The following is a 24,890-nucleotide window of genomic DNA, read 5'->3' as shown; positions in this document are numbered from 1 at the left end:
GGTTTATGTTTTTTTTGTTATGCATAAAAAAATTTCTATTTAAAAAATTGCTCTAGTTTTGGACTGATAAAATTATGTGAAAACAATTGATTAGTACCATTAAATTCTTCAGGAAATTTACAATTGAAATCGTTACTTTACTTGCCTCAGGCTTTTTCTTAAACATGCTTACCGAATGCCGAGTTAAGGTCAGACGACACGTTCCTCAATTTTAGATAACTTTTTCAAGGAATTTGTTAATGGTTTACTACTACTTTGACAAGCTTTCTTGCAAAAAATTAGGGTACCTTACCAAGCATTTCTGCAAAATACTAGAGTATGGAATTTCCTATATAATCTTCTTAAAATACACTTGAATTGCTGATATAAAAATGAATACATCTACAGCACAGCGAAATTCACTAGATTAGAAATATATATCCGCCTGGGCGGGGCTTTAAACTCACGACCTCTAGAACCTATACGCTTCTGGCAGTGAGCGGCCACGGATCTAACCACTCGACGATGTACACATATAACCAAATACAAGTAAATTTTGATCATTTTTAAAGTAATTATAAAATTAATATTTTTTATTGGAACTCTTTATTACGAGGAGATACAAAAAAGATTCTCGAGGAACGTGTCGTCTGACCTTAAATTCAAAATTAGTCTGCCGTTACATACATTACTTTGCCTTATCTAAATTATGTAACTTTGATCTGCAGAAACAATCATTATTTTAAATGTTGGGTATTTTTTTTTTGGGGGGGGGGGGGTGGGGGATGGGGGGTAATAAATGTGGAAAGACGAATAGGGCCACATTTAAAAATATTTTTATCTCGTTATTACGAGAAAAGATTCCGTTATAACGAGTTAATTATCTCGTTATTAAGAGAAAAGATCTCGTTATTACGATAAAGAGATCTCGTAATTTCAAGATAATTAATTCTAAATTACGAGTTATTTATCTTGTTATTACAAAAAAAGATCGCGTTATTACGAGAAAAGAGATCGTAATTACGATTATTAATAATTATCTCATTGTTACGAGGAAATATCTCATTATAATAAAGTACATAGTAGTTGTTATTTGATTTATTATTGTGAAAAAAATACATATTTGATATGTATTCCTCGTTCAATAGATCCATACCTCCAAGTCGATTGTTCACCCTTTCAGTCTATTTGTTGTCGATCATCCAGAAACATTAATTCAGCTTTGATTATTTTTAAATAACAACGATCATATCATATCTACAAAAAATAATTGGATTTGACATTTTATCTTATTTATATATTAATATTTAGTGTAAAGAACTTCATATAATTTTACTTTTTAAGGAATATTACAATTCCACTCAGAAGTAAAAGTAAATACCAGGTAGTCTTAGTCATAAAAACACAGTTCCACCAGTTACAGATAAATATATAGTTTCAATCATTGATATGCGGGATTTACCCCGGACTGTGTTTGTATGTTCATACATAGCCTATATTGAAAATAACTTTTTTTGTATGTTAACATTCTTAAGTTATTTTCATATCTATAAATTGGTCAATTGATTTTTCAATTAATCTGCTTTGCTCCATCTGAATTTTTTTTTCACTAATTTAATGAATGCCTTAATATATATTCATCCATTTTACCCAAAGAGACTCAGAGATTACATGTAGAACAATGAAATGCGCCATTTTATAGAGGTCTTTTCTAGTGTAACGAGTTATTTTCTCGTAATTACGAGATCGTTTCTCGTAATGACGAGATCGTTTCTCGTAATGACGAGATAATCAACTCGTAATATGGAGATCTTTTCTCGTAATTACGAGATCTTTTCCCGTAAATAACGAGATAATTAACTCGAAATTACGAGATCTTTTCTCATAATTACGAGATTTTTTCTCCTAAAAACGAGATAATTAACTCGTAATTACGAAATAATAAATTCGTAATTACGAGATAAAAATATTTTTTATGTGGCCCTAATCGTCTTTCGAAGAGGAACACAAAGCAGCAAGAGAGATCATTACCGTTGCACAACTGTTACCACTATCAGAAGAAAGTTCATTAATAAAACTTTTTAAAAAAAAAAATAGGATTTCTTAGAAGTCTTACGAAAGACGAATAGGGCCAGCGGAAGAAATTGGGATCCAGAAGAAAAAAAATATATCGCCCAACGTGGGGCTCGAACCCACGACCCCGAGATTAAGAGTCTCGTGCTCTACCGACTGAGCTAGCCGGGCTTGTTATGCAACAGAATGTAATAATTTATCGTTCGATTTTCATTTTCATACAGTACACAAGTATTTTTTTCTAATAAATATGGTATTGAGATGTATTTTATTATCAAAGTTATATAACATGTTGTGTTAGAAGTTCCAGGTTTATTTTCAGTACAATCATATACAATATGGATACGATATGAATACCTTCAAAATACTACATATTGTATTTTTATTGACATATTATTTTTTAACATTTATGAAAACACAATTTATTGATAGCACTACAGGATTCAGCATTACAAGATACAAGAAACAATTTTTGCTACTTAAAGACAAATCATGAATATTATGGTTATCATACTTTAGGTGCATTCAGAGTTGTACAATTGGTGGATTTGGAAATTGGCATTTGGTTGCCATCGGTGAACTATGATTGCCAATGGTAACCAAATGCCAGTACCATTTGTATGAGGCGCCGTTTTTATATTTTTGAGATATTTTCTGATGAAAAAAAATATAAACATACCTTTACAATATATACAAAAAATAAATATTTAATATCAAGAATTTGAATTATTGATGATTAAAAAATTATTATTATCAAAAAATGATTTTTGATATCAATAATTCGAATTCTTGATTTCAGAAAATGAATATTTGATATCAGAAAATCGATTTTTGATATCAAAAATTATCGTTAACTAATTGATATCCGTATATCAAATTTTTTATATAAAAAAACTCATTTTATAATATCAAGAATTCGAATTTTCGATGTCAAAAAATCATTTTTTGATTTCAGAAAATACTATTAATTTTTTTTATTTCAAAAAATCGATTTTCTGATATTAGAAAATCGAATTTTAGATATAAGAAAAAACCAAATATTTTTGATATCAAAAAATGAATTCTTGATATCAAATAATCGAATTTCTGATATTGGAAAACTATTATTGATATCAGAAAATCGATTTTCATATAAAAAAATCGATATCTATAAAAAAGAAAAAAGAAAAAAAAAGATCGTATTTTCTGATATCATAAAATCGATAAAATTCGAATTCTTAATGTCTGATATCAGAAATACCTCAAATATATTTAAACGGCGCCCCATACATTTGTATTAATTTTAACTCGTAGAACTATGAACGAAATTTGTTAAATGAAAACAAATGGTAGCCCTTAGTTAGACTTGGCCAACCAATAGTTACTATTTTATACCAATGAAATAAAAAAAAAATAGACGAAAAAAAGTTTATTCTTAGACCAGTTTTAAAACGTCCTTACAAACACAAAGTAGTCAAAATTATCTCGCAATGATTTACCATAATAGCAACACAAGCATGCTTGCAGAAACTTCTCTACAACAAAGAGAGGAGATCAATAGAATAAGAAACTATTATGAACAATTTACCCCCTGGATATATGCCTGATGAATTTAGAAAACATTTCAGACTTACAAGAGATTCTTTTGATTGCTTATCGACGCAAATAGGCAATTGGGCCAGAAGTTGACCCTATTAGGGATACTCTTATGTTCCTATGGAACACAGGTGAGTTCCGAAAGTGTACAATTTGCTATATAAATGCAAGTAATAGTCATCTTTTATATTCTGTGACCAAGATGAATTCAAATATATTGCTTTAAGCCTTTAACAAACATTTGTACAATCCACATCTTTTTTTCAATCATCTACCAATAGGTAATCTCGAGAGTTTCCGGTCATTGGCGGATAGTTTTGACTTAGGAAAAAGCTCATTTCACTTGAGTATTTCAAGAGTTGCAGGAACATTAGTGGACGAAATAAACCATCTGTTATACAGTGGCCTCGTGGTGCAAAAGCACAGGAGAAAATTTAAGTGATGCATTTGGAGAGATTTAGGAATTCCTCAATGTACTTGTGGCAGTTGATGAATCGCACATTCCTATTAAGGCTCCCAGAGAAAATCCTGATGCATATTATAATAGGAAAAAGTTTTATTCAGTGGTTCTTTCAGCAACATGTGATGCAAATTTACCATGATCATCCGAATTGTTTGTCAAGTCGGATGATCTGTTTCCCCCAGGGTTCTATTTACTTGGGGGTTTAGCTTTCCCACTCCTAGACTGGCTTGTGACACCATTTATAGACTTTGGTAACTTAACAAAAGGCCAACGTCTCTTTAGTGAGTCACAGCCAGACTAGACAAGTTATTGAGAGAAGTTTTGGGCTTTTGGAGGTCAGATTTAGACGTCTCCTTAGGTTTGATGCTTGTTACATGAACTTGATTGTCAACTCTTATTCTTTCAGCTTGTGTTTTACACAATATTTGCATCAAAGTGAACGAGGAAAATTTTGATCTGTTTGATGATGATAACACCGAAACCATGCATGTGATAATGCAGAGCCAGACCTAGTGGCTATCAAATGAATGGTGTACGACTAAGAAATGACGTAATGCAGCATCTTGTTCAATTAAATTGAATTTTAGAGTTAGCCACTCAACAATAGACATGCTGTGTCGTTTCAAAAACAGAAAACATGTTTTGTTTTTAAGCACAATTTATAGCAAAATTTATCAGGAAATAAAGTTACAAAAATAAAAGGTGAACAAATTTCATGAACATGATTGTATGCAACAGTATATAATTTGAAATGGAATAGCTTTCCTTGCTGCGGAAAAATAATTGATAAAGGCATTGCAAATTACTCGTACATGCATCTTACCAAACAGACAGCTTAAGATAGCTTTTCAATTATTTTATTCAGCATTTTGCGATTCGTGCATTTCCTGTAGAGTATTCAGAAACTTGTCATCCCTTTCTTCTAAGATTTTGCGCAATTCCTCTGTTTTGTTTTTCTTCCTCCTTTTCCTGGGGAGGAGTTGTGTTTACCTGTGATTTTTCATCCTCTTCCTCACCTGAATCTTGAGTGCCAGTTTTCGTAAGAGAGCCTCTAGCTGTTTCTGGAGCAAATGTTGGGTCTTTAGATAGAACTTCTTCCATTTCTTTTTCAAGGAGGAAAGGTCGTTGCCTGTTGTTTCCCGATTTGTTCGATTCCCCGATATATTTTCTACTATTTATTGTGAAATGTGTTGTATAGGAAACATTGTCTGAAGTTCTATTGTAGATCAGATATCCTTAATCAAGATTTTGTCGTTCATTAAAAAGCAGTTAAAAATCGTAAGGTTGCTCAAACACAAGTTCAAACATATTCTTAAATAACTTTGAAATTTCAAATTAATTTAAACATGTACATCAGTATTCGAGTCAAGAAATTAATTTTTTAAAAATAACCATTGATAAAACACCATAGTGAAGGCTAAAACCAATTTATAGCATACTTATTTGATGTAAAATTGTGAAGAACTACACAAAAGTCACTAAAACCAACACAAAGCAAAACAAAAAAAATCTTCCTTTTTTTTTATTTATTTATTTATTTTTTGAAAAGGTGAAAATCAATCATTTTAGTACTTGATGTGTTTTTGACCATAACAGCAAGACAATTTAAGAAAGCGAACTCCAGGAACTTTTACCAGAGTTAATTTATTCACACCACATCGATTTTGTTTTATTTAGTCTAATTTCAATGAATTTACCCTGACCTTCAAAAAGGCAAAGATCAAAATCATGTTAACCTTTCTCAGCTTTATTGTAAATACAACGGTAATTGGTTACTTGAGTCAAATTTATATCTGTATAAACAAAACATAAGGTCTGAAAAAATTATATTACTGACTTCAAAACTATTGAGATGAGTCAGGAACGTCTTCGGGAATATATTTATATGTTTTAGGACCATAATCATTGGAAAACCTATAAAATTCATTGGAAAACCAACAGTATAGACTTGTGAGAAATATTTGACAAACAGTAAATCAACATTGTTATACCTAATTTTCAGCCAAGTTAATAATTTTATATAAAAGTAATACTAGAAAATACTAGTAAATGTTATTCTACTTCTTGAAAATAAAAAGTACAGGTACACAAATTACCGACCCTTTCCCCAATTTGTTTAATTTTCCATCCCTCCTATTTCTCTTAATTGCCCTCTTTTCCCAATCTCTTACTCTGTATGTAGCTTACATTTTTAAAAGTCTATGTCCCACGTCCCTGTCGAAGGAGGTAGAAGCGGGTTATGTCGACTAACGGTGGTATGCTTGCAGCATTAGGCAAAGCACTCGTTCTGCAATGAACATGTACACGGACTACAGAAACAGACACAGAGAGAAACGTATCACCTGGTTCACCACTGGGTAACATCGGAAACGAACGCATAGCGTCTAGAAAGGAAAATTCACTAGGGAACTACTAGACTTAGAAGCTATCTTCTGAGACCAAACAGTAATATCAACATAGCAGCATCGAGTGTGCGGACTGTGTTTGAAACTAGCAGTTCAATACAGATCGCTAGAGATGAGGCAATATGACATCAGCATTCTTGATAAAGACAATGTAATTTGGACAGGCTCGGAAAAATGACTTGTAATATTGGTGAGACCATCATAAATTCAGGCAAGGATGATGATCGGCAGTGCGACGTGGCAATAATTATGAAGATACTGATAGAGTGGTACCGTACCCATTAAACACATTAATATCAGAAAGATTTAGTGTCATTCCATAACGAATGATACTAATAATGACGAAAAAGATATTTTTGCGACCAACTTTGGAGTGTGTGACAAAGAACTCCAAAACACGATATGGTGATAGCTATTGGAGACCTGAACGCTTAAGTTGGAAGTTACATCGGCAAGGAGGCATATATGGATGCACATGGCATTGGAAAGATGAATGAAAAATGGAGAACGTCTACTAGATTTGTGTGAGATGAATGGGCTTTTGGTTTGCAACATAATCTTTGCATACAAGGACATATTTAAGTACACTTGGGTTTCCCCCAGATTAGATAACAAAGAATCAAGTCGAATGCACCATGATCAACAAGAGGTGGAGGAGATAAGTCATAGATGCCCGGACGTACTGAGTTGCAGTCGTTAACAGTGTTTATAACTTAATTGCATGCCAAAATGCAATTAAAGTTAAGGGCAGCTAGGAAAGTACAAGGACGGAGGAAGTGATGTGAATAAATTTAAATAAGCTGAGATGAAGGAATCCTTTAAGCTAGAGTTGAGGAACAGATTCTCTACATCAAAGATCATGGATGATGAAAACGACATCAACGAAAAGTGGAATAACTCCAAGGACTATCTTACTTCTGTTGCATCTGGCACCCTGGGATAGGAAAAGTGTAAAAGAAGAATGGATAACATCTGATAAATAGACGCTTGTATCAGAAAGAAAGAAGATCAGATCCAAAAAGGCTCCAGAGGGAGTCGAACCCTCGACCTCCAGTTTACTAGACTGGCGCTCTAACCAAATGAGCTATGGAGCCTTCATATTTGTATTTAACTTTAATAACATCGATAAGTATTGGTTTTATTATTTAAATTCTTAACAAATACCCACATATTTTGTTGTTACTGTGAAATGTATAATTTATTTTGGCAAATCGACTTAATTTTGTTCTACATTAGCTGCATAAAGATATGTTTTCATAAGTTTAATCTTATCTTCACTTTTATTCGGTATTATACTAAATACGTTCTCATGTGCCTTATCACTACACGTTCGTCCTTTGTCTGGAAATAATCACCAATAGTCAACACTTCCTTCAAATGTCCACACCTAAAATGAATTAACAGTTGACTTTAAAGGGTGTTAAGATAACTTGGTTGTGCCAAATCTCAATAAATCATCATAATCTAATATATATAATAAACATTAATTATTTGTGAAGCTTTTGAGAAGACGAAAGTAAATTGTTATTGTTTGCTATTGTGGGCTCCCGAACTTCAACCCTACCGTCTTTGAAGATTTTGGTTTTGTCAGCATGGAAAATAGCTGTAGAACGCTGTTACACTCATCATACGGGTATCTTTCCGTGGCACCTGACAATAACCCTGACATAGAAGGACCACCTCAACACACATAATCACCACAAGCTTTTAACAGAGGCATCAAACATGACTTCGACAAAACAAAGTTGCGCGTTTTAATCTCCAACTTCCAAAGCATCAAAGCTAAAAGAGACTATGGAACCTATTGTGTTACTGTATATAGGGTTACTGTTGCCCTTTTTTATTTTCGTCCTCCTTCAATTGAAAACGGTTTCGCCCGTCTTAAAATCGCCCAGATAAAGTTGTTTGTCTGGTGTGAATTGGTCATCATTTACCATAGAAAACAGAGGAAATACGGCAGTGAAACAATGGCTGGTACCTGAAAGAGAAGAATGTTATGGATAGGCGATGCTCCGTCAAACAAGTCAGTGGTATTCGTGACAATGGAAGCATCGGGCATCTGACGAAATCGTAAAAGTTTAGGAGAACGAATTTTCGATTTAAGGTTGTCTGGGACATCTGTCCATATTAATGTAAATCAAAGTTGATTACAATACTCTCACCGGGTTAGAATTTTTAAATTTTACAACATTTCACAAAAAATACTTTTCAAAAAAATAATTTTAAAAGCAAAAGTTTTTAAATCGCCATCGAGACTTGAAATTATGACTTACAGACTCTTAGTGAACCATCTAACCCACTGCTGTTACGCTATTAGGTGTCAGTTTTGGGAAAGAGACCATTTATATTATTACTCTTGATCATATTTTGTATTTTGATAAATTTTAGTAAGTCACAATATGGTGATGCCATGTCGTTCAGGTAAAGTTTGTGATGCATTTGACCCATGCATTGGTAAAAGTTTAGCAGAGCGTAGTTTCGATCTACGGACCTCTGGGTTATGGGCCCAGCACGCTTCCACTGCGCCACTCTGCTGAAGGCTCCAGGGGGAGTCGAACCCTCGACCTCCAGTTTACTAGACTGGCGCTCTAACCAACTGAGCTATGGAGCCTTGATATTGATGTGATCGTCTTTGATGAAAATCAAATCGACATTAAATATTGGAGCTTAATTCTTCTTCATATACCAAAACCCTTAGTTTATTGTAACTATAAAAAGTTTATTTTGTAGTTTATCATGTCTACTAAGCTTTAATTCATTTGAACAGGATAATATTTTCTACATTGACTGCATACAAGTATGTTTGTTATCCTTATCTTTATGTTGAATAGTACATAGATTTCCACGGGCCTTATCGCTACAGGTTAGCCTGTTGTCTTAAAACAATGACTCTACGCCAGACAGTTCCTTCCAAGTTCTTTTTCACAAGTGACTTTACAAAGTCAAATGTCAATATATCCTAAAATACAATCATACTTTGTTTCAGTATTGGTTCAAATTCTTTATTTTAAATTGATATTTTTCACTTTTACATTACAGTATTTACTAAACATTGGAGAAAGTTCTTGATTGTGTAAAATTAAATTTAATGATTTGTTTTAATATGCACCTCTTTTGACCGATACCATGACCATATCCCTTTAAATAGACCAGCTTTTTAACTAACTTAGCTATTGGGCCACATTATGCATACCTTGATAAACTTAATTGATTGTTTCAAAGTATGGATATATATCTCGTAGCTTTTAAGTTACTTTTATTACCAAAATCTCCATTTTGTTGTCTTTATCGTATGCACTTCATACATTCAACGCACATTAAACTTTTTTCTTTTTAACAAGGCAATATATTTCTACATGCCTTAATACCACATATATTATTTACGCACGGGTATGACATTGTCCTAAAAATTATTTTGCAAATACAAAGTGTAGTACATAGTGTAGCCTGAAAAATAAACAAAATTTTTAAAATTATGATTGGTTAACTTAAGGCTCAAGATATGTCTAAGTTCTATTATAAATCATGTATGTTGATGTTATTTACTATTTTCATGAATAAAGTATCTGCTACACATGAGCAAGATTTACATTATTTGGTATGAGTATTAATTAAGGTACAAATAATTGTCTTTAAAAAGAGCTGCTTAGTAGAAACCTGCATGTGTCAGTTTACTGATGAATTTTTACCATTTTTTTGTACAAATATTTGATAAGCAATTCAGTCAAAATATTGTTATGTTTTGGACATTTGATTATTCATGTACTTATACATGTATGTGACCCAATCCCAGCCTTAGCAATAGCTGAAAACCTCACACGTCGCAATGCTAACAAAAAATTGTTCAAATATGTACCGTTACCAGTCTTTTTTTTTTCAAAAACGCTCGACCTTTGACTGTTCGTTTCTTGAAAAGAAAAATCTGTTTTAAGCTTTAGATTTTACTTGATGTTTGAAAGATATTTTGATAAGCATGTCCTAAATATTGAATTTTTCATTAGATCAGTGACCATTATCAAGGACTGCAAATGCATAACTTATTTGTCCTCAGATGACATATTATAAGCATCACCCCATTATCTGCCATTCATCTAGTAGACATTAGGGCTGGGACGATACTGTACTGAGCCTATTCGGTACATATCACGATTCATGAGGTGCGATACGATACATATCACGATACATTGCAATTAAATGAAAACATGAATAAAAGTTTAAAATTTATTCAACCTGCCGATGTATTACCGCATGTCCAAAGTTATTTTGTTATATTCATAATGAGCGTTGCACAATTTACAAATTACTTTAGTCTCGTGTACACTAGTTTTTCATAAACAAGTACTCCAAAAGTTTTCCACACTCCATATTTAGCTTCCTAACAGTTTTGACAACTTTACGAGGTTTTCCGCCATCTTTGTACTTTCATATTAGGCGCGCGGACTAAAAATAGCCGATATATGGAGCTCGGATATTTTTGAAAAATTAAAAAATGTTCGGTAAGGTATCGTTGTATTAATGGTAAATGTATCGATCCAAATATCGTCAAAATAAATACCGCGATGCACCGGTGCATCGGTGGATCGTCCCATCCCTAGTAGACATGTATGACCTGGTTATTTTTTTTTTTATAAAAATAGCTGTTTTTCATTAATCTACATAAACAGTGTTAACGGTAAATGGTTTTTAACAAGATATAACTGTGCTTTGATTTTTCATCAAAGCATGAGTTATTTGTTTTATGTATTTTCGTTTTGAAAATGCGAGATATTATGTGAAAGTAGGTTTTATATGATAAGAACTAATCGCATGTTTTACAAGATAATTAATCAACAAGCAACTAATTAACGTAACACAAACGGATAAGGATTAGCATATAGATATGTTCGTTGCCTCTGAATGAGAATCATGAAATTTACAAAGTTTTTAAATTAGTTTGGTCTCTCGAATGGGGGAAAAGTACAGGTGTAAATCTATTTCTGTTCTTTATTTTGGAGACTCTTGGCAGGTTTTTTTGGCATTAGTTAGGTAAACATGTGTTTTTGAATGTTTTACATGGCGAATTAATTTACATTTATTCTACATTATCTTCATTCTAATACAATATTTAAATGAATATAATATACGACGTGTTGTCTGACCTTGTGATATTTAACAGGGGATCTGTAACAGAATATTTCGATCTGATGTAAACCATTCAGAAAAATTTGGCATATTTAGGCCTATATCAAAATGGTTATATTTTTGGTTGTATGTCCTTAAATGGGATAAAAAATTCAGTTGTCATGGATTTATACAAATCAGTAAATATGGAATAAATTACGAAGACGAATTTTTTAGTCTCATTAATTTTTTTCTATTTGAGGAATTTTTACCCATTTTTTTTTTTTAAATTAAAATTAGGCCTTGTCACAAAAGATGCCACGCCACAAACATGAATTTCAACATCTTCCACACCGATTTCGGAATTATTAAATTCTTTATTGTTTAGTTGTGTTTTTATATTAAATTAGATTAAAATAGACCAAAGAAATCCATTTACTTTACATAAGAAGCTGTTCGGCAAATGAAGTAGTTGTTAGCGCATGTGTGGCAAGAAATCCAGAGGGAGGGGGCATTAAATTTCAATTATAAATGCAAAACAATGCTTCGTTAGGTACACGTTATATATCATAGATATCATTATTTAAACGCATTTGTTATCCAGTCAAATTGTGGAGATAAAAAAATGTTTGTGGTTATACTTCGTACATAGTAATTTGTCGCGCAACCTAAGAAGTGAGTGCATGGTAATTATATTCCAGCGGACTTGCGCAAAAAATATTTTGCAGATCAAGTAGAATTTGTAATGCCCAGAGGATAGAAATCAAAATCTTTGTTTTGTTTATTAAAGTGGATTGCGTTCATTGCTTCTGTTATTACTGAGATACTTTGTATAGCCTCGATAAACAAATGGGTTTTTTTAATGATATAATGGCATAATCTGAAATTAGTATTAGGAGAGTTAAAAGGTCATTTAAATTACAGACTCATATTAAATCGATCCCATTAGAATAGTGCTATTTAGTTCGGGGAGTTGCATAATTATCAGAGTAGTAGTTTACAAATACAAGAAACTTTTTTGAAGCAAGTTTAGAATAAAGGTCCAATATTATAATTCGACTACATTTCTACGCGTGGAAATGAAACCCATTATTTGAAATGTTGACACGATTATTTCTTTATCATATTTCCATTTTAAGGATGATTGGAACAACAAGAAGATGCTCAGAAAGGATATATCTGTGTATATACAATATTTACAACATGTAACAATGGATAAGGTTGATATCAAACAGAAAGCTAAGTTTTTTTTAAATAAGGTTGACTCACAGAGATATGGTATGGATTCAACAGAACATAGCTGAAATAACAAATACAAGGGGCAAAAATAAGGACAAAGTCGACATGGATAGTTTTGGAGAAATGGACTTGTCTGATACAGATGACGCTGAAGCACGTGTCCTCGATTTATTCAGAGGCGATTCCATGGAACTGGATGAAAATGTGTACGCACGATTTTGATCAGAAATCACGGTAGTCATTTCTTGGCTTATATTACTGCTGACGTCATCTGATTTACTGTTAACGTGATCATTTTCGCTGTCGTCACTGGTTTCAGACGTCATATTCGTTTCTTCTGTCGAAAATATGATGCTTGTGAAATTTGATTCCTGGCTATAAACATTTTCTTCACTTTCATTTACTACGGTGTCAGTTTCTGTACCATTTTCTTTACTTTCCAATGCATTAGTTGCATTTCCCGATCTTTCAGTGCCTTTGTTTTTATTTCTTCTGCTATCTGAAGATTTGGTAGTCATCTCCGTATCATGCTCGCGGGACATTATACTAGCGTCATTTTCTGGTGCAAACATTGAGTCATTGCTGACGTCATCACTGGTTGTCAATGGCGCCGTTGGTCGATTGGTATTTGATTGGGTCTCCTGTAATGACGTTATCGTCGTTGATTGGATTTCTGATATCATACTTTTGGGTAGAAAGTCAATTCCTACTTCCTTTAAGAGGGATTGAACAATAGTGATCCAGTTTTTATCAGCCTGTCTTGGCATGATGATAGAATCATTCACAGAATCTCCTGATGTAACCGGAAGGACGGACAAACACTTCCCGCCAAAGATCACATGATAAGCACCAATATAATCCCGAAGATAACCTCTGCAGGATCGCATCTTCTCCTTATAGCACGTTGCTGTTGCAGCTGATATTCTGAAAGATAAAATAGTTATACAATAGCGTTGAAAAAGAATCGCCGGCATGTAAACTTTATTACATCAATCATTCAGTTATCATTAAGTCTTGAAGTATTTAGAGGTGCAGTCTATTTGACTGGGAAGAATACTACTAGAAAGGGTCACACTTACATACACGCCAATCTCCGAGCGTCGTAACTGTCGGTTTTGTTTTGCATGTACAGTCCAGTTAAGGTTTGTCTTAAAGGCATTGTCAAAGTCTTCACACATCTTCTAGCGCGTCTTAGACTAGCACTATTGATACATTTCAGTTTTCTACGAAACTCTGTAATGATAATGAAAAAATTATAACCAGTTGTTTTAACTTTGCAAAATCATCGCTTACTGGATATGTATTTTGGAATTTCTTTGTCATCTAGTATGAATTGCATTGACATACATAAGTGTAAAATATGGGTGGTTTTTTTTATTGTTAAAGCCTTGTTATTAAAGTTATGTCATGAAAAATAAATGCTATGTATTTGATGTCCTTAATGTAAGATTGTTTTGAAGGGCACAAAATGTAAACATTAAAGATTTGACTATAAATTATTTGATTTTATACTTTTCAGCTTTTTGCACATTGCAATCGATGTCCTCTTTGCCATTTCGAAATCAAAAGTCATAGAGAAGAACCAGTCCGAGGGACTCCGAAGTGAGTTGTTTTCGATAGAGTTCTGGACACAAGGTAAAACACGTTCATGTACTCTAAAAAAAAAGGAGTAGTGTTGCTTCACATGTCAGTGGGAAATAATGATTCACAATAAGCGCTCATAAAAATAGAGAAGTTTTTTCTAAATGCTCAATAACTGAAAATCAATCTACATAACAAATCTGACATGTCGCACATTGATTAGTTATAAAATCTGAGTTCTTTGTTACAGCAATGATATCATAAGGACAGATAAACCTCTTAGACTATGATTGTCAAAGGAACGTGAGTTATAGTATAAGTCCTAGATGAGGTAAATTTTAATTTCGTCCTTGACTTTAAGGGCAATTCTTGTCAGGTTGTACTTTGTTTGAATTTAAAGAGAATAACGCTTGGATGAGAAGGCATTTTGTAGATACTAGTAGGTGAATGATAAGCAACCACTTCGTGATTTTTGCATATTAATGTTTATTAATATGACTTGTAAACTTATTTGAGCCATACTGTTACCTTAAACATAAAAAAACTTAATTTAATATATGTCATATGTTATCATTGATTAAGCAAGTACTACAGGTAAAAAGAATAAAATATTCATAAATACTTATTACGGCTGATTGTTAACGATTTAAAAGGTAATTATTTCAACAAAGGAATTTGATAATACGTATTATACATACGAGCACCATTTCTGCATGGACGTGGAAAACTTGTTCCTATTGATTTTATCTGGTAATAGCCTGTAATAGCCTGCTGCCCTCATACAGGTCCTCAGGGCAATGTTTGGAGAGGAAGGCGAGGTTCCAGTTTTCAAAAATGAAGTCACGTTTAAGAAACATCCATACAGAAGGAAAAGATGAAGGTTTAGTCCTGAAAAATGAAATATTAAGTATAGTCAATTTTTAAATCAGAAAGTCAATAGTAAGTTAAGAATTATAATTCAAATTACATGAATGTAATCTAAATAACTATAGCAAAACTTTTGAAATAATTCATTACCCGGGAATAGAAAATCGAATATATTTACTTAAATGCTTTCATAATTTAATTTTTTAATCTGTCTAAAATTATGTCGCATTTAAAACTGTGGGGAAAAAGTTTTGAATGCTTTTAATTAGAGTGCGTGACTCTCTGTACTTTCAGATGTATCTTGCTCCGTCGTCAATTACTAAATCTTGTACTTGGGATTTCAGAAAAAAAAGTTCCGAGTGTGCGGTTGGCATATACTGTCACCAGTTTTCAAAACAGTTCTATTTCAGTGAAATAACTATATGTGGCCATACGCTTTCTGTAATTATGAACAATTTGATTAAAATCGTATCCTTGTCATTTGTCTTCACTCCGGGGAAAGAGCTACCGTTTAAGAAAGAAATGATTTTAAGCATATTAAAATTTATGTGTTAAAGCACAAGAAGACGCGTAAAATAATTCCAAATTTGCCCTTTTTGGCATATGTCAACATCTGTTTCACCACGGCAAATAATTTGACTGATATAACCAAATTCCTTTTGTCATATCTGTGAACATTTTCAATAAAATAAGCAACAAAAAAGAAAACGAAACACAATCTTTTATTGTGTCCACTGAGTATTTGTCGTTTGTAGTTCACAAGAAACCCCAATTTTTTAAAGTACTGAAAAATTTGTATCGCGTATCAAAATGTCTGGTTTGCTAATTGAAGCATGTCCAGATGTGTAATTCTGCCATATATGTCAGATGCATCAATTATATATCGCAGTATGATAATATTTTTGCAGGTATTGATGTGATGCACAATATTAAGTACTTTTAGTTTCACTTATTCTGACTTCTATAATATTTATGAATATACATGTTTGTGTCAAATTGTTGAAGGAAACTTAATTATAACAAATATATCCAGTGCTTAAGTTATAATTAATGCTTTGATTACATGTTCTTTAACAAAAATATAGTGTAAGCTTATTTTCATGGCATAATTAATATCAAATTATGATTAAATAACTAAATAAAGCCAAGATCAGAACAAGTGTGCAACCTCTTTATGATGTTTTAACTTGAACCGTCATTTCTAATGTTCGTACAACAATGATGATTATAAATACCCTTTTCTATGATTGTCTTTAAATTGCTAACTCTAAAATAGAAACGTTAATTTCTAATTCTTAAAAGATACTTTTGGGACCTATTTTTGTGTAAAGTTCAGAAGTGTACGACTCCAATGATAAATTAAGATTAACAATACATCTACTCTTAGGAAAGGGGAAGCGGTACATTAAGTGAAGAAAATTGTAATTTGTTTGGATAAAAATTTATAAAAAATGCAATCATCATAATTCATTCTGAAATATATCATAATGTCAAACTCAAATGGCTCGTTACCTTCATAATAAGCCATGCAAAGAAAAAGAAGAGAAAATCGTGTCGAGGACATTATCAACTATGACCTTGATCATTTTACTTTAAAACTTATTTCAAGGTCACTGCAATTTTAACGACTGTATGTTATGTGCACTACATGAGCCTGATATTTACCAACAGGGTCAACGTCGACCCTCAGTCTAGAAATAGGTTCAAAGTTTCTCCACACCCATTCCCAAGAACCTCCCTTTTTGTAAAAATCTCAGCTTAATTTTGGCAAAGAGGAGAGAAAATACATTCATGACAGTTGATTTTGATCATTACACGGCACTATACGGCACCCAAGGAGCGAGACTCTTCTCAGTATACAATGGACAACCCATGCAGTTCTTTTTTTCATCAATTTGAAAATATATTAATTCAATGTAACTTCGAGAACATATGATTTTGCAATTTTAAAAAAAACTTCAGGGATTTTAGAAACAAATCTAGCAATTTATACCCTTGCACAAAATGCATGTTTTGTACAGATAGAAGATATCTTTGTTATTGAACCATTATCAATGGATGAAAACAATTGCTCGACTCGGAAATATCAAAATACATCCAGTACTTCGAGTACTTTGATTAATTCTGTAAAGCACAGTCTACTAACGTTAAACACTGTTATTCATTACAAATCTTTTAGAAATGTTAAAGCAACTCTATATTTCAAATAAAAATCTGGTAATGCTATAGACTTTCAATTAACGTTATTGTGTCTAATAGTACTCATGCTGTCTTAACATTTTAAGGTATTTAGGTCACACCAGAAACAAAGATTTCTTTTCACAAGGAACAATGCATGCAAGTTTTGCGTTAGGATTTGCAAATGTTGTTATAAACCTTTTAAAGGTGATATCTTAAAACAATTTAAAAAACAGAATTTAATTTGTTTTCTATGAGATTATATTTATGACTGGATGCTTTTCCAAGCTTTGAAATTGTACAGAAATTTTAAAAGTTTACGTATGGAATTCATATATTTTTTTATATCATTTAAATTTGAAATGTGTATCGTTATTGATATTTGTAATAAACGATACTGTTAACATTTGATATATCAATATCAATGCTCATTCTTTTTACTATCATAACAAAAAATGATCTTACCTCCCATGTCCAATTCCTTGAAGTTGTGAAGTTGAATGATGCAGATACGGTCATTTGTCAGCGTTGTATATCGTTAGCTGGTGTGCTAAAACTGTCTCCGGTCCAACCCCATGAATCAAATTTATGACATTATTCAAAAGTAAGCAATATATATGCAAAACAGTCAGGTAAGTAAAAACTAAAAGAAAACACAGTGACGTCACTCGTACATTCCAATTCATATCGTTAAAAAAGTACACCGTCTTTTAGAGTCAAATTCATTACAGTTTATGGGATTTTTTACTAATATAGAACCAAAAATAAACGCTTGTCTATAAATATTCTGTTTTGTTATAATGATGAAACATAATGACACACCAAGAAATAGTCGATTAATGCCTCAGCAAAATGGAATTTTCCTCACTTTAATATATACCTATATACCTATGTACCTGTATACCGATAAGAAAGGCAATAAATGGTATATTTAAACAAAATTATTGTTTCTAAACGCCAGAGATAATACATGTATATCAGGAAGCGTACAAGACTTTAAATAATCAACGAATGATTCTTTATTACATTTACTTATATTTATATGAATTACACTATGATCCTTTAAAACCTAAGATTTTTATACACCCAACAAGTATTAACAAACACGAATTTCATTACTTTCATTTCATTAGAAAAATAATGCTATACTTTTTTATGACAATAAGATTGAAATACCAAATAGTCTATGTCTTCATAAACTTATTTCAGGCAATGTAATGTATTGATCGTTATCATTCATGAACATTAAATTATCTTTGAAAGTTACAGAAGAATAAGAATGGTAGAGTTAAGATTGAACATCATAGGCAAGTTATTATTGAGCGAAGGTTTCATTTCATGTACTATATCGGGACGAAACTGGTTTGAATTGCAGTGGAAGACATAAAATAACTTTTTTTAAATTCATAATTTCAATCTTAATCATTTAATTGTGTTTCAAAACATCGGAAGTTATAGTACTCATTTGTTGTGTGATCTTGAGCATTGATTTAGATAATTCCATCATCATATGTACAAGATTCTATTTTTGTTGAAATGTTAGTACTGATGCTTGTTAAAGAGGGTCGGGATGGGGGGGGGGGTAAACATATAGTTTACATAATTGTATTACAAAAGGATTTTGTCCGGGACGATGCATAAGATTATACCTTGAGTACATTTGTAAGTATGCGCTGCCGATTTTAGTGTTTATATCGTTTTCTGACGTCAAACTGCAGTGAAGGGCATTGCGGCTGGGATTTTTGTGGTACATATTTTCAGAGGACATTATCAACGCTTTACATTGTCTGTATCTTGTCTTATGCAGAATCATTTCCAGAAAAAATATGCCATTTCCTTGACGTTTGGGCCAAGAAAATGGAATTTGGTCGCTGCAATTTTAAAATAAATTTGTTAGTGATACCAAGGCCGTCTAAAAATGTCTTGGCCATTTTGTAGTAATTGTCTGCCTCTGGGCACTTGAATGTTTTAATAGTTTAAACTTTGATGTGCCGTGGACTCAGAGCAATGATTTTGCAGAATACAGTGTAACAGGGATATTGGCGAGAATTTTACCACTTGCGTAATGAATACTCCATAAATACTTGAACAATTAATATTGCGCTATCAAAACAAAATACCCGTATATTCGTATATTGTATTTTGTTTTACTCGGATTAACTTTTGCTTTTGTAGTTACTCAGCCAGCTTCAACAAATGATGAATTAGAAACCACAGCACATTTCATCCAATGTCAAGAAGTCACAACTATCTATACTACTATATTAAAATAATATACTCGAATGTTTGGTCTTTAATACTGAGAAATCGGAAGAATACTGTCTTTTGTTTTATATATTTTAAACATCATTGGTACTTGAAGATTACCAATTTGTTTTCATTTTTTCTTAGTTAAGCTTCGCTAATTAATAATCAACGAAAATTCCTCAAAAAATCCCCGAAATCACCTGGATTTTTTGGATTTTACAATCTTGCGCTTCCGCAATACATTCACGCTAACGGGATCTTTAGTTTATGTTTCCAAATATCACATGTGCATAATGCTTTTGCTTTATATTCTGTTCATAAATATTAATAATTTCTTATGAGAGAAAGTATTAAATAACAAATATACATTTAAACTATGTACTCACTTTTGTACGAAAGACGAATAGGGCCACATAAAAAAATATTTTTATCTCGTAATTACGAGAAATGATCTCGTTATTTTGAGTTAATTATCTCGTTATAACGAGAAAAGATCTCGTTATTACGAGTTAATTATCTCGTAATTACGAGAAAAGATCTCGTTATTATGAGTTAATTATCTCGTTATAACGAGAAAATATCTCGTTATTACGAGTTAATTATCTCGTAAATACGAGAAAAAATCTCGTAATAACGAGAAAAGATCTCGTTATAACGACAAAATATCTCGTTATTACGAGTTAATAATCTCGTTATAACGAGAAAAGATCTCGTTATTACGAGTTAATTATCTCGTTACAGAAGAGATCTCGTTATTACGAAAAAAGATTTATATAAATGGTGCATTTCTGAAAACACCTCTAAGTCGACTGGCTCACTCTTTTTTTTCCATAAACGGTAATTCAATTCTGGTTAATGTTTAAATAACAACGGACATTATTCATTAATTTTTAAATAAAATGATCGGATCTGACATTTAACTAATATGAGTAAGTGGAAAGAATTTCATGTTATTTTCATTTCATCTTATATATTATAATCCCACTCCGAAGTAAATACCAAGTAGCCCTTGTCGTAAAAACACAATTCTATTGTTACAGTTGACTTTAATGACTATGAAGTTTCAATCATTGATATACAGGATTTACCTGAATTGTGTTCATACACAACCTATGTATATTGAAAATAATTGATTTTGTATATCAACATTTTGGAGTCTGAAAACAAATTACATGTATCCTTCTAATCAATAAATAGTTCAATCAATTCATCAATCAACCTGCTTTGCTCCTTCTTCTGAAATTTCGTTAAAACTGATTGGTCCGATTTTATATCAAATTCTGTTTATGCTACTAAGCGATGATTATGCTAAGTATGTGAATAATAAAAGACATTGCAGTAGTTCATACACTTGACATAAAGAGAATAGAATAATGGAACGCACCATTTTGAAAAGATCTTTTCTTGTAACGAGATCGTTTCTCGTAATTACGAGATAATTAACTCGTAATAACGAGATCTTTTCTCGTAATTACGAGAAAATTAACTCGTAATAACGAGATCTTTTCTCGTTATAACGAGATAATTAAATCGTAACAACGAGATCTTTTCTCGTAATTACGAGAAAATTAACTCGTAATAACGAGATCATTTCTCGTAATTTCGAGATAAAAATATTTTTTTTATGTGGCACTATTCGTCTTTCGTACTTTTGTGTTTGTGATGACAAAAAATATTTGATTACATGCAAAAAAGTTACATTATATTTGTTAGGAGAGTGAAGATAGAATATGTTTTATCGTAAAAATGAATAATGTCCTACGGACCCAGTTTTACAAAGAAAATACGTGTACGTTGTTGAAAAGATGTTGAATTCTTCCATTCTATGGAATAAAACTTTTAGTTGATAAATCGTTCCGGAGCGATTCTGCAATTTTCTGCTACATTACGAGTTTAAGGGAGGCATTCTAACTGTGGTGAGGGCCTTTCCTGAGACACAGTTAGATTATTCAAACTAAGGAAAGTGTAGTGAAACTAATATCATTATTGTAGGCTTATAGCTTTGTTATGTAAATGTCAATAATAAGGTGTGTCGATGTACTTATTTCGTAAATGTCCGATATGCAATGTCAACCCGTGCACGCACGGGTCAAAGTCGTGATATTAGAAAATTCAATAAGTTTGATTGTATCCAGATTTTGTTCTAAGGCTAGATAATTTTCATTGAAAAAGAGGCACAGTTCCATATACATGTACTTACAGAAATACTTGTTTATAAAACCATTTAGCATATCTTAGCTTATATTTGATTTTTAATAGAAATGAAATGTTTTCTTCAAAGCATTTGACGCAAGAACAAATAAGCTGAATTTATGACTACGCATTACTTTTTTTTATACAATGTTGTCAATCGGCTGTATTTCTAATCGTAAACTCAGCCGTTATTCAATGATTCGTTCAATATCAAAATCTTCCCGTCGTCGCCACCAAATATATCTATACTAGTATTCTTTGGTGTTAAATACATTATTTCAAAATTTTAATCCAAATGTTGATAAAAATGTATGATTAATAAAACGGAAGGGGGGGGGGGGGTCAGTGCGCCGTAAATTGCTTTTTAACACGTACGGAACTGTAGCTCCCAGGTCGTCTCTCCGATTTTTTTTTCAAACCAGGAGCTTTTGACCTGCAGCTAATTGGGTTATTTTTCACTGACGGAAAAACGCCATGCAAATATATCACGATTACAAAAAAAGGTCATTTTGCTTTGCAAAAATATTATGAACAGCATCAGCAACAACAACAACATGGGGTTTTTGTTCTTTTAAGTACTAAGACTTAGAGTAGTTGTGTCAAACAGCAGTATGACGTAGGTCTGTCTATTTCATTGCTGTCCGCTCAGCCATGGCTCTTTGAAATCAACAAGATTTGTCTAGCTTTTAAGCTAGGATAACGCTATTTATGCATATTTCACTCAAAATCGGCGTCATTTTTAACTCGTTTTGACGCAGGATATAGATATTTACGCCCTAGTGAACGTCCAATGTCTTGTAAAAATGGTTCTAACCTGGTATACTCTGTCCCGAGTTTTTGCTTCCACCACTTTTCGCTTATTATTTCGATAATAATAAATACCTTTGTGCTCAAACTATGTTCATCCATTAAAGGGGCGTGGTCATGAATTTGGTAAAAAATTATTTTTCCGATTTTAATATTCACAATGCTTTAGAAAGGCATTTTTAATAGGCAACCGAAATTTGAGTGTCAGTTGTTGAGTTATAAGCGAGTTACAGAGCTTGAAATTCTTGGCTATGTAAACAAAGCATTTGTTTACATTTTGAACGTTGAAGTAAAAATTTCTGTTTTAAACCTAAAATAATGTGTTAAACGTTAGGCACTGTTAATCAATGACTGAAATAAATAAAAAGATAGACAAATAAGCTGGAAAAGGGTTTTTACTGGTATATTGAGGCTATGTAAACAAAAAACAGGGCACGAGCCTTGTTTACATGACAAAGAACAAAGAATTGTGAGCCCTGTATCTTGCTTATAACTCTTCGAATGACACTCAATTTTTGTTTGATCATTAGAAATGCATTTCTAAAGAATTGTAAATAATAAAAACTTAAAAATAGAATTTAACGAAAATCGTGACCATGTCCCTTTAATATGAAAAATGTCCAGATTATCTGTTCTGAAACGCCCCCTCTATGGCTTCAGGTTTCAATACACTTCCCAAAATAGAAAGTCTACGGGGATTTTGCATTACATCAGCCATCAATAAACCGAATGATAACGTTGAAAAATTGCGCGAATTGTCCCGAGTACTTCCGAATGGAAAAAAGATGTAAACATTTCCCATTATAAATCTCCGTAAGAAATTTGTTTTCGTTCCTGAGTGTAAAGGGAAAATTTGTCAATGAAGATATCTTGGATATTTTCCATTTCATTGATTTCAACTGTACTTCTTTCACAGGTATGTGTATTTTTATTAAAAATCATCAATAAGTGAAGGAAGCAATAACTTGGGAAAGACTATAGTTGCTGATCCGGTTTAAAGTGCATTGTTATTTTTAAAAATGATTGATATTTAAATCCTTTTTTAAACTCTGCATGTCTGATTCTTTAATTATTCTATAATACACAGCTGACCCAAGAAAGATAATCTCGATGTCTTGGAGTGTACCATTCATGATATACAGATATTTTCATGCAAATGTAACCAAAACCATAGTTATGTTCATAAATCAGATTCCAATGTTTTGTTTGCGCATCCCTGTATACATGGATTAGAAATTATCATAACGTATCTGTCTGTTGCAGTCATCGATTTCAAACAAAATGCATAACTAGCGTAAGCAGTTAGATCTTTATAATTATATATTTTATTTAATAAGATAGAATATTTATCTCTACTGTAGTTAGTAAGAGTATGTAAAATATTGTGTTATTGATATGATTATAGAAATACAAAGGCATAATTATCATTGTACAAGTATTAACTGGTTTTGGGGGTTTTTTTTTTTAATTCAAATACATTTGATGAATTATATTAAGTCATGCATGCCTTACTTACAGCTGTAGTAATTTTAAAGTTTATTTCTCATGGAATATTTTAAAATCAATGACATAGTTTTAGCAACATTGGAATTTTCTGTTTCTTTTTTATTACTGTTAGACGAATGGGGACGGAGCCCAGTGTTATGAAATAGCATTTGAATTTACCGGATATGAAATTAAGATGATATGGGACACCTGCATATTGTAACGTATTTTCGATCGAAATAAAAAATAATATCAAGTATAATTTCAAAAACTTTTTTCTTCCAAAATTTTTCCCTAACAGCGAAGCGCGATGGGTAAGAGCATTAACTACGAATCTAGCTGTAAGTCACGAGTTCGAATCCCATTGGGGCATTTATAATTTTTTACTTTCCAAAAATTTAAAAACATTTTTGGTCAAATACTGTTTAAATCGAACATTTTAAAAAGTATTTTAATTATAATGTACTTTTATCCACATTAATATCGACAGGTGCCCCATACCACCTTAAAAAAAATTGACCACATGAAAACTTGAAATGTTTTACAAGTAATTAATGTACTATCCCGTTTAATATTTTTAAAAAGATCAACAAGACACACAAATCTTGAGTCTGTACATATAAAAGTTTAGTATCTCCAAGAAGAAATGCATATGATCATGTGAAGTTCATAGTAAAAAAGAGATAATAAAGTCCGAC

At 32.1% G+C, this 24,890-nt stretch overlaps 1 protein-coding gene and 3 non-coding genes across 4 annotated transcripts; all 4 read right to left on the bottom strand.

Moving 5' to 3' along the window:
* Nucleotides 1-2,150: 2,150 nt before the first annotated feature.
* On the bottom strand, nt 2,151-2,223 carry Trnak-cuu (transfer RNA lysine (anticodon CUU)). Its single transcript has one exon. It is a non-coding gene; the product is annotated as a tRNA-Lys (tRNA).
* A 5,292-nt stretch (nt 2,224-7,515) lies between these two features.
* Nucleotides 7,516-7,589, bottom strand: Trnat-agu (transfer RNA threonine (anticodon AGU)). The gene has a single exon. It is a non-coding gene; the product is annotated as a tRNA-Thr (tRNA).
* A 1,443-nt stretch (nt 7,590-9,032) lies between these two features.
* Trnat-agu (transfer RNA threonine (anticodon AGU)) lies at nt 9,033-9,106 on the bottom strand. The gene has a single exon. It is a non-coding gene; the product is annotated as a tRNA-Thr (tRNA).
* Nucleotides 9,107-12,770: 3,664 nt separating this feature from the next.
* On the bottom strand, nt 12,771-18,037 carry LOC128189995 (uncharacterized). Its single transcript, XM_052861844.1, has 5 exons — nt 17,926-18,037; nt 15,114-15,303; nt 14,347-14,489; nt 13,914-14,067; nt 12,771-13,758 (listed from the first exon to the last, which is right to left on the bottom strand). The coding sequence occupies exons 1-5, from the start codon at nt 17,930-17,932 to the stop codon at nt 12,882-12,884; spliced, it is 1,371 nt and encodes a 456-aa protein (XP_052717804.1). The 5' UTR covers nt 17,933-18,037; the 3' UTR covers nt 12,771-12,881.
* Between the last annotated feature and the right edge of the window lie 6,853 nt (nt 18,038-24,890).

Source organism: Crassostrea angulata, chromosome 6 (genome assembly GCF_025612915.1).
Source record: "Crassostrea angulata isolate pt1a10 chromosome 6, ASM2561291v2, whole genome shotgun sequence".
NCBI classification, from domain to species: domain Eukaryota; kingdom Metazoa; phylum Mollusca; class Bivalvia; order Ostreida; family Ostreidae; genus Magallana; species Magallana angulata.
The sequence above is the reverse complement of the archived record's forward strand: the minus strand, read 5'-3'. Positions and strand labels throughout refer to the sequence as shown.